Below are 14,955 nucleotides of genomic sequence, written 5' to 3' on the forward strand. Positions count from 1 at the left end.
ATTATGGCAATCTCAGGCATTTAGCGTAAATATACATTACACTAATAAATAAACCAAGATATATTTAATATTATCCAACTTGTGACAAAGTTCTATTTTTACATTTAATTATTTAAATTTTTATTTAATTCAATTTTTTACATGCAACATACAAAAATTGGGCATCACTTCGATATGTAGGCGCCGGTCTATTGTGACTTCTATATAGAGTTGCAAATATTTGTAGAAGGGCAGCACTGCTGAGGAAAAGCGAAATCAGAGAAAACTGTGTAAAAAGTCAACGTAAGGAAAAATCAATAAAAATTTTCATTTTCAGTAGTGCTGTATTGTATTGTATGCAGAAATTTTGTTAAATAAGTTAGCTAAATATTTAATGGCGTTTAAAGTGAATTAATTAAACAATTGTACATGAATACATAAGCTAAAAGAAAAGTGGTTTTGCTACGCCCATTTTGACCGAATACGCCAGAGTCGCAGAAAGAAATTGAAATTATTGTTAAAGAAGCCGTCGTGTCGAAGTCGCGATCGGTGTCTCGTCTTTCGATGCTGCAATCTTCTATAAATCTTAATTCAAAACCATTTTGTTAAAATTGCCGTCGCCAATTGGAAAAAATAAATCAAAAGTAAGCCGTACAAATTATTTGAAAGTGTACATCCGATAAATATGGTTTTATTACAACTATTTCGCCTTCGTCATCGCTTAATGCAGTTAGGGGCGTTTAGCTAAAAGTCGATAGGGTCTTATTAGTAAAGCGATAAAATAGGTCTTGCTATATAAAGAAGAATATGTATTCCATTAACCAAAAATTAAAACTATTAGAAAAATTGAAACTGAAATGTCCTATCTTAAAAAGCCGGTTAATTATCATTTTACTTAATTTGAAAGAATAATGTATATGCATAAAAGTATAGCTGATAGTAAGGTATAATAAACTGTGCCAACGTCACATTGCATTTATTGTTTATATAGAGATTTTAATGAAAATTACAAGTAGGAAATAATGGTTGATATATGTATTAACAGTGTTTTTTTTAATAATTGTACAAAATCCAAATATCAAAATGATATAAGTACATTTTGTATATAACAAATATATTTTCAAAATTATATTTGTAACTAACACATAATTATTTATGTAAAAATGTTTTTTTTTTTTTTACAAAAACTCAAATACCGATAATTTTTCTATTTAGAAGTTTTATTTATGCTATAATCTTCGCCAATGATACGAGGTCATAATTGCTTTACAGCACAACTGAGTACTTAGAATAAATAACATTATTTTTTTTTAATAAAATGATAATGTTATATTTTGGTTTCAAAAATCATTTAAGTGCATAATCATTTGTTGTCGTTGTAACGTTTGCTGTATTGAACGATCTTTGACGAAAACATTAAGAAAACATTCAGTATATATGTATGTGTTAGAATGATATGTACGTACACACATATATGTATATTACATATGTAAAAACAAATTTAAATAAAGCGAAGTTTGGCAAAGAATTGCATACATTCTTTTTTACTTTCTTTATTTATAAATTGTATATATGTACATATATTGGTGATTATGGGGTCAATATCAGACTCAGTCGTCCGCGTATGTAGATATACATATACACTACATATATTTATTTACATATATAAAAAATGCTTTCGTTTGATATTGAACGTAATGAGTTATGTTATAATAAATACACCACATAATATTTATTTATCTTTATTTTTGTTCTACTATTCTCTAAAGATACCGATTTAACGCACAGCGAATCATTGCTTTTGTTAATCAGCCAATCGCTAGCAACGGGTGCAACTAAAGTCAAACAAAAGCAACTCGGCGGGCTTCTTATCTGCCTTTATTGCGGCAGCCTCTGCATTTATTAACGAGCTCATCGAAACCAATATTCTCAGGCGGACTACGTAAGTTTCGCCTTTAGAGTATTATCGCATAGAATTCAACTGCATAAATAAACACCGGCGATTTACATATTAGTTTTATTTTGTAAATATTCATTCGTATTCACTATAACATTGAAACTCAAATCTTAGCAGTGGGCTTTGCAGCATCACCAAGATTCACGGAATATTGTTGTTAAACACAAAAGTAAAGGTTTCTTATCGCAGAGGTTTTGCAGTAAATCGGCGAAAATTAATAAATTAACCACAATGGCACCTGTGCGGGGGGACGGTATGAGAGGTTTAGCGGTTTTTATATCGGATATAAGAAATTGTAAGTATTTCTCAATATGTGGATAATTCATAAAATTATTGTAAGATTGAAAGCGTTTAAACTGTCCAACACAATCGAACATTGCTTTCTCTGATAAGTATATATGTACATGTGTTCACGTGCATGCATACATGTACACACATAGCAATTTATTTTATTTAAATGGTGTTCGTATCGCAGGGGCGTAAAACACACATCTAAAACATAGAATGAAGCATTGCAGCAATTGCTGGTCAGCGACATTTTTCGCTTTAATTTTCATATCACTGATTTACAGTAACATTTGCAAGTGTGTTTTCGGTGTCGTAAACGGTCGGAGAAATTTCCCGTAGGAAAACTATTGTTCGTATGCTTCATTGTGTGTTTGTTGGTTCAAATTTTGTGCGACCGTAGTAAGGGGCTGGTACTGCTTGGCGCCAAGTTTTTAAGAATTGATTGGCATATCACGATGCACAGGACGCATTTTAATTGAGTGATAGCAATTGGACAGATGAATGTTTGTCACATTTACATCCAATATACACACACGTATACAGTCTTCGTATGAACCGTACACATTTATTTTGATTCATGTTCTTTTATATACGAAAATTACTTTACTTTGACTTCAATTATTTTATTGAATGCCATATAACTCGTAAAAAGTCTTACAAAATACTAGCAAAATTTTAGTAAAGTATTATACACACACACGCACTAGCAATATAATTAATTGTGGAAATTTTTAATGAATTTAGAGTTTCATTTTGAAGTGAAGGTCTAATTTACGAAAATTCTTAATAATGTAATATCTATATTTTAACAGGTAAAAGTAAAGAGGCCGAAGTGAAGCGCATCAATAAGGAGCTCGCCAATATACGTAGCAAATTCAAAGGTGACAAGACGCTCGACGGCTATCAAAAGAAAAAATATGTTTGTAAGCTATTGTTTATTTTTCTATTGGGACATGACATCGACTTTGGCCACATGGAGGCGGTCAATTTACTCTCTTCGAACAAATACTCCGAAAAACAAATTGTAAGTGTTATGAACTAAGTATAATGAACAATTAAATATCTTATTATAATATATTTTAAGGGCTACCTATTCATTTCGGTCTTGGTGAATACCAATAGCGATTTAATACGCTTGATCATACAGTCGATCAAAAATGATTTGCAATCCCGTAACCCTGTTCATGTGAACTTGGCACTGCAGTGTATTGCTAATATTGGTAGTCGAGATATGGCTGAATCGTTCTCGAATGAGATACCAAAGTTATTGGTATCGGGGTGAGTATCTTCTTCTCTTGTAAACTGTGGTTAGGTCATTATGTTCCTTTATTCACTGCAGTGACACAATGGATGTTGTAAAACAATCGGCGGCGCTCTGTCTTCTACGGTTATTCCGTTCCAGTCCAGATATAATACCAGGCGGCGAGTGGACTTCGCGCATCATTCATTTGCTCAACGATCAACATATGGGTGTGGTAACAGCGGCCACTTCGTTGATAGATGCTCTTGTTAAGCGCAATCCAGAGGAGTATAAAGGTTGCGTAAATCTAGCTGTTTCGCGTCTCTCACGCATTGTTACAGCCAGTTATACGGATTTACAAGATTACACATATTATTTTGTGCCAGCGCCATGGTTGTCGGTGAAGTTATTGCGCTTGCTACAAAACTATAATCCAGTTACTGAAGAGCCCGGTGTGCGAGCACGATTGAATGAAACACTGGAGACTATTTTGAATAAGGCGCAGGAGCCACCGAAGAGTAAAAAAGTTCAACATTCGAATGCCAAGAACGCAGTCTTGTTTGAGGCTATTAACTTAATTATCCATAGTGATAGTGAGCCGAATTTGTTGGTTCGCGCCTGCAATCAATTGGGACAATTTTTGAGTAATCGCGAGACGAATTTGCGTTATTTGGCATTAGAGTCAATGTGTCATTTGGCCACGTCGGAGTTTTCCCATGAAGAAGTAAAGAAACATCAGGAGGTTGTCATTTTATCTATGAAGGTAAGACAACATGAGCTCAGTTGTATAGTGTTACAGATTTGTATAGCTATTTTTCTCATTTATCAACAGATGGAAAAGGACGTTTCAGTGCGCCAAATGGCTGTGGATTTGTTGTATGCCATGTGCGATCGTGGCAATGCTGAGGAAATTGTACAAGAAATGCTCAATTACTTGGAGACAGCTGACTACTCCATACGCGAAGAAATGGTGCTTAAAGTGGCGATATTGGCTGAGAAATACGCTACTGATTACACTTGGTACGCAAATGCAAATAAATATAAAATAATACATGGGAAATATCTTATACCCTAAACTTAGATTTTGAAAATAGAAACTATAAACTGAAATATCTCTTTTGTATAGGTATGTGGATGTCATTCTCAATCTTATACGTATTGCTGGCGATTACGTTTCCGAGGAAGTGTGGTATCGTGTCATACAGATTGTAATTAATCGAGAAGAAGTTCAAGGCTATGCTGCCAAAACTGTTTTCGAAGCTCTGCAGGCGCCAGCTTGTCATGAAAATATGGTTAAAGTAGGCGGATATATACTAGGCGAATTTGGCAATCTGATCGCTGGTGATTCACGCTCCGCTCCGCTCGTACAATTCAAATTATTGCACTCGAAATATCACCTTTGCTCACCTATGACACGCGCATTGTTGCTATCCACCTACATTAAATTTATAAATCTGTTCCCTGAGATACGCACCAACATTCAGGAAGTGTTCCGTCAACATAGTAATTTACGCTCCGCGGATGCTGAATTGCAACAGCGTGCAAGCGAGTACTTGCAATTGAGTATTGTGGCATCGACCGATGTTTTGGCGACTGTGCTAGAGGAGATGCCATCATTCCCCGAAAGGGAAAGTTCGATTTTGGCCGTTTTGAAGAAGAAGAAACCTGGCCGTGTGCCCGAAAATGAGATACGCGAGTCCAAGAGCCCAGCACCAAATACGATGGCGCAGAATAACGTAATCGTAAATCACAAGTTCGTTTATCATAATTGATTCCATTTGTTCAAGGTTTAATATTATTCCAAAAATTATATCTTACCACAGAGTAAATAGCAATGCCAATGCAGACTTGTTAGGTTTGAGTACACCACCAGCTGGTTTAAATAACACTGGAGGCAGTGGAACTTTAATCGATGTATTAGGCGATATCTATGGCAATAACAATGCGGCGACTTACAACACCAAGAAGTTCCTCTTCAAGAATAATGGTGTGCTTTTTGAAAACGAAATGCTGCAAATCGGTGTAAAGAGTGAATTTCGACAAAACCTTGGGCGTTTAGGCTTATTTTATGGCAATAAGACACAAATACCTTTGACGGTAATTACATTGACAATTTTTAATTTTGTCTGAATTAATATGATTTGTTATGTAGAATTTTATGCCAGTTCTCCAATGGAGCGCAGAGGATGCGTTGAAGCTTAATGTCCAAGTAAAACCCGTTGACCCCACACTGGAAGCTGGCGCACAAATTCAGCAACTACTCACCGCTGAATGCATTGAGGACTACGCGGATGCACCCACAATCGAGGTGAATTTCCGCTATAATAATGTGCCACAGAAATTCAGCATAAAGTTGCCACTGACGTTAAATAAATTTTTTGAGCCCACGGAAATGAATGGCGAGTCATTTTTCGCACGATGGAAAAATTTAGGCGGGTAAGTTGAGTCCGTATATTACTTTTCGAAAAAAATGCAACTATATATCCATATGATCGCATTATACAGCGAACAACAAAGAGCACAAAAGGTCTTCAAGGCACAGCAGCCATTGGATCTGCCGGGTGCACGCAATAAGCTTATGGGATTCGGTATGCAACTATTGGACAATGTGGACCCTAATCCCGATAATATGGTATGTGCGGGCATTATACACACGCAAACGCAACAGGTGGGGTGTCTGTTACGACTGGAACCGAATAAACAAGCGCAGGTTTGTGTTTTATTATTTTTTATGGATTTGTAATATTCTTAATCTACATTTTGAATTAATTGCAGATGTTTCGACTTACTATACGCGCTAGCAAAGAAACCGTTACCCGCGAAATATGTGATCTACTTTCAGATCAATTTTAAAAAAACTAAATATGAACAACCTTCTATGCGTAGGCTAAAAAGTAAATATTCAATAAAAGAAACAACCTAAACTGATTAAGACACTACTTGAGCGCTTGCATAGGCTCCGGTTATTTTGTTATTAAGCAAAAAACAGACAGAGATACAAAAATACATAACGAAAAGTATAATAAAAAATTACTATCTCCTATTTAGCACAATTCACAAATCTAAAGGCAACACCTCTTATCAATATATACATAAAAAGAGTATATGAAAGAAAATTTCAAATGTGTGAACAATTGTATAGCTTTTGCAAAACATTAGCATAACAAATTGTGAGCAGTTTTTGTTTACAAATTTAGTTTTCCGTGTGTGCGTGCGTGAAAGTGATACGAAAATATGCGGATCGTTAAAATCGCGTTAAATAATTAGATCCACCAGTGAATGATTGACATTTTTTTGTTTGTTTGCCATTCATTCTAACCACACTATTTCAAACCACAATTTCACAAAATAATAATAATCGCAATGTTTGTTCGTTAAGAATTATAATAGAAACATAAAATGTAATATTGAAAATTCGTTGAAATCGATCATATATAAAACGATACAAGCATATTATTTTAAGTTGAAACCTAAAATTGTTTTACAATTGCAACCTATGCGAATAAATATGTAATTTATTATTTTTACATAAACATTTGTTTGCTTAAAAATGTGTTTGAAGGGAAACAATAATAATCAGTAGACAACCAAATGTATAAAAGAAACACGAAAAATAGCAATACTTTTAAAATAAAAACAAAGAATAATTGAAATACAACTTTATCTCTAATACAAAAGGGGCGTAAGCAAGTTGCTCGTCGCCACTATATGATAATTCTAGTACATTTTGTGCACAGAATATTCAATGAAATTGAAAGTTAGTTCGGAAGCGTGTATTTCTCTATTTATCGACATGGCTTTCGTTAGAAAGGAGTAAAGAATATACTGTACATACCTTTCAAATATATGAGTTCATAATACTTAATATAAATAGGGAGTTTTGTTGTAATATATAAATGTCGGGCAAAACTTTTGTTATCGTTATATCATTACAAACTTCAGTAACTACTATATTGTAGTATATGCATGCATTGATGTAAAGGAATTTAAATGAATTTAAATAATCTCATACTAGATAAATAATCTCACAAACGTGTTGAAAACCATGGATTTGCTGAACAAAATTAAGTAGTATTAAAATAAAGTTGTTTGTGTTGTGCGATTAAGCGATTTTTGTATAATGCATATTGACTGATATATTTTCTCTTTCGTCTACTATTGACTTTGATGTAGTTGATGCCTATGTCCTTTAACGTAAGTGTCTGAGAGCTTATATTTATTATACGCCAAATTTGCAACAAAATCATATAACTTGATTGAAATATCGGTTAAACTTACTAAAAAGCATTCCAAAAAAGAATAAACTAATTAAAATTGCGATACATTATTTTTGAACTAAACACAACTGTAAAGAAGTTTGAAAAAATATAATTACTTAATCGCATAACCCGCTTTTTTGTATAAACTTATGAACTCAAAACACCTAGTGGCGAAATATACAAAGCATGCATAAGGTGCCGCTAACAGCTTAATGATATTACAATATATTTATGTATTATTATTTTCATGCATTTAATGTAGTATAAATGTTCACAATCCAAATCATTACAACCTAACAAAAGAAATGTTATCCTGCTTTTTGTACTCATTACGTTTTCATAGTGATAAATAGTTGTAAGTTTATGAACAGTTGAATTTTATTGTGTTTTGTATTATTATATGTTTTTATGCATAATTGGTAAAGTCGTCGATTTGGATTATGAACAATTTGATATTGTCGTTAAATGCAAATTACATAATATAGCGTATTCTCAAGTAGTGCTATTTATCGTACTGCTCTAATGGTGTTATAGTATTAGTACAGTTAAAAACTTGTTTAGGTTACTTGTGAAATTTTTATATAAATATTTTTTTACTACAGCATTCTCGCCACTCACAGTTCGCCTTAATGTAATATTTATATTTGCTGTTCGATCAGCTGTTTCTGTTTTCATTTTTTTTCTGATGTGCGCAAAAGCGAACATTGCAAATACAATGATTTTTATTAATTAAAACACATGTTCCGCTTCACAACTCAATAGCAGATTATGAAATTACGAAAAATAGCACGACTTGTGAACTCCATAATAGTATTAAATGTAGTATTTGTCAAATGGTCAATATTGAATAAAGCTAGTTAAGCCACGACATTAAAAGCATTATGCTAACATACAAACGAATAATAAAATTAAATAAAGTATATAAAATCTTATGTGAAAAATCTGCAACCACGAGTTATATTTACTTACATATATACATATATAGATTCTGAAAGCCGCCAATAATCGTACTAATACTTTATACATATATAATACTGTTATTTTTTCACTCTACCATCACATAACCATCTAAAGTGTCAGTCAGTCAACCAATCAACTACGCCACCTTTTTCTCGTGTTGGGAAATATCATTAACTATACCCATACATTTTTTCTAATGAAAAATGTAATTTATTCTGTACTATATGACTACGCTTTAAGTACATATGTATACACATAAATACATAGCTATTTTATGACTAGTTATTACTCAGTTCATAGTGTAATGGGAGCTTCAAAGTTAAAATTTAATTTAATTGCAGCAGCAGCATGTTATGTACAGTTAAACACACTTAAAACACATACCACAATATTATATATGTATGTATAGAGAATTTATGTATGTATTTATATTACAAATATAGATACACAAATTGATAACTTTTTGAATATCTAATTTGTATTACATAAATATTCATTACTTGCAAAATAATGCAATAGTAATAAATAAAAATTGTTGGTGAGAAATTTGAATATAATTTGGCAAAGAAATGTTGAACTAACTTAGAAAACAATAAAGTTGAACTTCACACCTATAATTCGAAAGTTTATGAATTATCGTAATAAAATAATTCTATATTATTGTATATTTAAACACATATATAAATTTAATAAAAATACAAACCAGGAATATACAAAAAAAAAAAATGTGTGATTTATATTGAAAAAAATTTAATATTATTGCGACATAAGTTTGTTGTTGTTAAGTGACTTTATCTTAATGGTCAATATGTCTATTTTCTTCTAACTTCTTTCTAGTTCAAATAGGGATCGTACTAATATTGTTTCTAATTCTACTAATGATAATTTTATAAAAACACAAGCATTTTTATTATTTAAATTTAAGAAACTGTATTATTTATTATAACACTTTGCTGGACACACTAATTTTTTTTATAATTATTAAACATTAGATAGTCATCAACTTAAATCTTGCATTAATATTTACCGAGCTCAGCTCGGTTACTAAATATTTGAAAGAGAATGGTATTTCAATGTATCCCACAGCGGCGCCATTACCGCACAAGCGGCATGTGTCTGGCATCGATTGCAATTTACCAGTCTCTGTGCGCTTAATAATCTTCTTCAGCGGTGCTAATATACTGCCACATTTGCTACACACTAATGTATGCGTTTTATCAGAGTTGTGGAAGAGCCGATCTTGAAGCAGAAAGGCGGCGCCATGTGATATTAAGGCATCGCGTTCCATCTCACCGAAACGTACGCCACCACCACGTTTGCGACCCTTTATGGGCTGTTGTGTTATGGCATCGACGGGACCTGTTGAACGTACCTGCCACTTGTCGAATACCATGTGACGTAGCCGCTGATAATGTACCACGCCAAAGAATATGTCTGCCGTCATTTCACGGCCATCTACGCCGGAGTAAAGGCGTTCCGTGCCGTAGTAATTATAACCACCGGCCTCTAGTAAACGCCCAAAATAATCGATGGCGGTGTGTTTCTCTGAAAAGCGGAATGGTGTTGCATCGTGTACGAGACCATGCAAAGCAGCACTTTTGCCCGCCATTGTTTCGATCATCATAGCTATTGTCATACGCGATGGGAAACCGTGAGGGTTGAAAACAATGTCTGGTATAAGCCCGGTTTCACTGAATGGTAAATCTTCGGCAGGAAAACGTTGTGAACAGATCCCTTTTTGTCCAGCGCGTGAAGCGAATTTGTCTCCTATTGTGGGTGGACGTGGTATGCGTAGTGTCACGCATACCATACGGCGTGCGTTCGCCTTAAAACTACCGCAATAGCGTACGCTATCCACAACACAATCTTCCTTTTCGTCTAATTTTACCACTTTATAAGTGGAGGTGTCAGCGTCAAAGTAACTATATTTAGTAAAAAGAAAATAAATATTTATACAAAAGCATATATATCGCATATTTCATTGTATTTACCAATAAAAAGGGCAACCATGCCAAAGTTTTGTGCCAGCATGTGGCAAACCGTCATTGTCCAACATCTTATTCAATTCTGGCAGATGTGGACTACGTGCAAAATAACTCGCACCATCTAATTCGATGAATTTTGATTTATATATGCTGCCATAAGCGAAGCCACGCTCATGTGCGGACTTGTTTATTATCATGGCATCCTCCATATCGTAGCCGGTATAAGAAATAACTGCCACTATAGCGTTTGTGCCCATGGCAAAGTCATCGAGTTGAACATTGTCGTGATGCACTGGTCTGAAGAGCGGTGTTGTGGGCGTTTGCAAGCGGTACAACTTGTTAGCAGCTTGTTTGGGCCAGTTAAGGCATGGCGTGCCCATAGTTTGCTTACCCATCTGACACTGATACATATTTCTGCGAAATTATTTTAATAAATTATATGTTTTCTGATTATCATGTTTCATTTGAACATTAAAACATACCTCGGCGATTGATTGTAGTCCGGCATTGGTATTAGATTTGCCAAGTTGCTAAGAAATTCGGTCTTGGACAATTCCATATGTGTTGTGAAGCCTGGATAAAACTCTTTCAAATCAATGGCAATATCCATGTACACTTGCTCAAGCGAGCCAATGTATTCAATTTTTCCAAGCGCTAAATTCTTCACTGGACGCATTAAGCGTGCTGGTCCAACAAAAAGAAATAAACCTGGAAACTGACCCTTAGCTTTATAAGGTATGTATGCTATTTCCATCATTTCAGGTAAATGCCCTTCTATCTTCAACAAACGTAGCTTATTCACTATTTTGTCTGCATCTGCTTGACGAATGTAGCCTAATAGTTTTCCTTCCAGGAATACTACAAATAACTTGGCATTCGAATCATAGACTTCCGAGTCCAGAGGTATCATGCCCATTTCTATTAGATACTTTGGTATAGCCTATAAAATATATTATCAAAAAATGTACTAATAGTGGTTGTCTGCAGCAGAATATACAAACCATAACTAGCTCTTTTTTCGGTATGCGTGATATGCGACAAGATACAGTCAAGTGATTGAGCAAACCACAAGGCGCACCATCAGGCGTATGGACGGGACAAATGTAGCCCCAAGCATCCGGTAGCAATTGACGTGCTTCGGTTGTACGCATTGTTGTAAAGTATGAACCACGATGTACTGCACGAAAATGTGACATGTAACGAATGCGATTGATATTTTCTGCCATTACAACCAAACCAGAATTCTGCATTAGACCCAAACCAGAACGCGAAGGCGCATTACCGGTGGCGAGGAAGGATTCCATGGCGTGCGAAACGCCACCTGCATTTCGTAAACAATTTGTAAGCAGAGTTGGAGTTATAAGCGCGTCTGGGGTTTCTAAACGTCTAAGTAAATATTTTTTCGCATATTGTAGCCATAGCTCGATACGATCAGCTAAAAATTTCTGATACAAGTGACCTAAAATGTGAAATAAATATGAATATTACGGTACTTCAGAAAAAATATAAAATTTTTACCGGAAAGTAAAACCTCTTGCATCATTACCGAATCTACATTTTCGATTTTATAGTTGCCTTGTGCACATTGAAACAACTTTTGCACCATAAATACTAACATATCGAACTTTTCTCTATGTGTTCCCAGATGTATGAGTATTCTTTCATTTAGAATGAAGTCAGTAACATCTGCATCGGTTTTCCATTCTGGCACTTCAGGGAATTTTGAACGGAAAATCTTTCCTAAATATGATTTACAATCTTTATGTGTATGCAGTCCCTCGCCGTGGACATCTCTAAGCATTGTCTGCACACATGATACATAATACTGGTCTTTTTCGTAACCGCGTACTAGATGGCGGTAAATCTGTTCATCAGTAAAATCCACCAAACAGCGTAATATTAGACATATCGGTATATATGACATCATTTTCATTTGAGAAAACATAAGTTTTGCAGTTCCGTTGTTGAGAAAGTGTAATACATTGTTATAAGAGGTCTCATCTTCCCGCACTGTGCGCACCATTATGCCAATTTCACTAAAATTTGCACCACGATCCTTCCATGAGGAACGTTTTACTGCGATCGGGTAATTGCGTCTACTCATCAGAAGCATACGTATAATTCGTTCATTGCCTTTTATAATAAATATTCCTCCCCATTCAGTATCGTGTTCGCCATGTTTTACCATTTCCTCCGGCTTTAGTGAACCGATATTACACGCACTAGACTTAAGCATTATAGGTACCTCACCGAGATCGACATCTATTGGTGCCTTCTCCAAACCACTAACTGTCCATCCCACACGCACAGTGCACATGCCCATGTACGAGGTATGCAATTGTCTTGACTCGGTTGGGTATGTTAAACGATTTTGCACATCTATCACAGCCATAGGCACTTGTGGACGCGCAATTTGTATACTTTCTATACGGAGTTCTATTTGTTCGCCCGCTGGTGTTTTGAAGCTAATTGGAGTCATATACTTTGCACAATTCGCCAAGCCATCGGTTAACATTTCATTGAAGGAATTCAAATGTGGTGCTCCAAAATTTTCTAAATGCTAATCGGATATACATAAGAGCAATGTAGTTACAAGTCCCACGAAAAACAATGAAAAGACACATACCTCGTTTAGTTTATCCGGGAATTTTTTGAAGTCGGGACGACTATTTGTTAATGTCGGATATAATTTCATTTTTAAGCGCTTTATTTAAGTGTTCAAATCAAAAAATTACAATTAAAACTCATAACAAACGTGAAATGAATGAAATGTCAAGAAATGTCAAAATACATAGTTGCTCGCTAGCACGTGTTGTGGCAGCGAAGTATGCACAATTTCGATATTGCTACATAAACATATGTGCATACGTTTTCTCCAACAACAGGTTTAAAATGTATTCGGTTTTAATAATTTAAAAATTCTTTTCTTTCTAATAAAGTTTTAGAATATAAGGAACTATATTCTTCTTATTGTTAGAAATTATTAGGGGAATGTTTTAGAGTTGAAGCCTTTGGACATATGTATGTATATAATGATTAGTATTATTATTATAAACTTATTTTACCTTACGGGATTACATCGGTTTCCTCGGGCAAAAAACGACCTTTTTTCAATAATTTTTTTATTTATAAAAAATGAAATATTTTAATGAAATTTTTTTTTTATTTAAAAGACTCATATTTAATAAACATTTTGTAAAATTTTCAAAAAAAAATATCAAAATGGCAGTCATTACGACGCCATTTCCGGCAGTCCCTCGGAAAAAAGGTGCATCCGCGTTGTCAGCAGAACTTCTTTCAGGATCATCTGAAATAAAAATAAAAAATACGTGTTTTAGTAAAGACAATAAACTAGGTATTGGACGAAGGAAAAAAAATAAAAATTGGATTTTTGCAGACGTTTTTATAAAAAAATGCAAATTTCGATGAAAATTTCTCGACATTTTTTTTTAATAGTTGTAAATAAAAAAAAATCCTTCGTTCAAAACCTTGTAAATGATATTTCGAAGGCCTGTGTAAAATTTCATCAAGATCGGTTCAGTAGTTTGCGAGAAATCTTGACAACCGACTTTGAAAACATAGTTTTGAGAAAAACGCGTTTAAAGACGGCGCCACCTAGCCTAGCTAGCCTCGAGCGCACAAGTTCTCAAGGCTGTAACTTCAAAACTATTACTCGGATCAACTTGAAAATTTGGGATGTTATAGAATTTAATAAATTTCGATTTTTTGAAACTGTGAAACCTATGTAACCCCTTAACAAAAATATTGCATCTTTTTAATTCATTAAAAAGCAACACTCGTATTATGAATGTTCAACATAATTATAAAAGAAAAAATATTTTATCATTAGTAGTAAAACTAAAAAAATATTACATTGGTTAACAGAATTTTTTTTTGTCACATTAAAATTCATATCAAATTTTAAATTTACTAGTGCCACCAAATAATAATAATATGAATAAAAAACTTCCCACTACTGTCGGGTCTAAGTAACCGGATCGGACCCGTATTTTTATCCGGCCAAGGACTGTCAACCAGGCGCCTTGCCTCGAAATTACTTCAGGAATGTTTTCTGTCACTACAACAACAATATGACCAAAAATCATCACCTACATTTCGAGAAATTATTGCTTTATATAGAAAACATACCAATAATTTTCTTGAATATTTGGCTTGGGGAAGGTTATTTTTAAGTCTCCAACAATATGATAGAACCTCTAATCTTGTTCGGCACTCACAGTCCCCAAATTTACCGAAAAGAAATCCCGAAATCCAGCATAGGTTTTT

At 34.2% G+C, this 14,955-nt stretch overlaps 2 protein-coding genes across 5 annotated transcripts; one reads left to right on the forward strand and one right to left on the reverse strand.

The window, feature by feature from the left end:
* The first annotated feature begins 144 nt into the window (after positions 1–144).
* On the forward strand, positions 145–8,671 carry LOC105223574 (AP-2 complex subunit alpha). 4 transcript variants are annotated; one of them, XM_011201321.3, is made up of 12 exons: positions 145–282; positions 1,749–1,921; positions 2,051–2,231; positions 3,037–3,248; positions 3,309–3,502; positions 3,564–4,227; positions 4,297–4,484; positions 4,591–5,217; positions 5,288–5,561; positions 5,617–5,900; positions 5,970–6,174; positions 6,240–8,671. In XM_011201321.3, the coding sequence occupies exons 3-12, from the start codon at positions 2,168–2,170 to the stop codon at positions 6,315–6,317; spliced, it is 2,790 nt and encodes a 929-aa protein (XP_011199623.1). In that variant the 5' UTR covers positions 145–282; positions 1,749–1,921; positions 2,051–2,167; the 3' UTR covers positions 6,318–8,671. The 4 variants fall into 4 exon arrangements, with proteins under 4 accessions (XP_011199623.1, XP_011199624.1, XP_019844900.1 ...); XM_011201322.3 differs by having other exon boundaries at positions 241–623; XM_019989341.2 differs by having other exon boundaries at positions 241–623; positions 2,054–2,231.
* Positions 8,672–9,587: 916 nt separating this feature from the next.
* LOC105223573 (DNA-directed RNA polymerase I subunit RPA2) lies at positions 9,588–13,475 on the reverse strand. The gene is made up of 6 exons (XM_011201319.4): positions 13,295–13,475; positions 12,187–13,228; positions 11,670–12,127; positions 11,151–11,608; positions 10,675–11,082; positions 9,588–10,605 (listed from the first exon to the last, which is right to left on the reverse strand). The coding sequence occupies exons 1-6, from the start codon at positions 13,361–13,363 to the stop codon at positions 9,672–9,674; spliced, it is 3,369 nt and encodes a 1,122-aa protein (XP_011199621.2). The 5' UTR covers positions 13,364–13,475; the 3' UTR covers positions 9,588–9,671.
* Between the last annotated feature and the right edge of the window lie 1,480 nt (positions 13,476–14,955).

The sequence above is a fragment of the Bactrocera dorsalis genome, chromosome 1, assembly GCF_023373825.1.
Source record: "Bactrocera dorsalis isolate Fly_Bdor chromosome 1, ASM2337382v1, whole genome shotgun sequence".
In the NCBI taxonomy this organism is placed as follows: domain Eukaryota; kingdom Metazoa; phylum Arthropoda; class Insecta; order Diptera; family Tephritidae; genus Bactrocera; species Bactrocera dorsalis.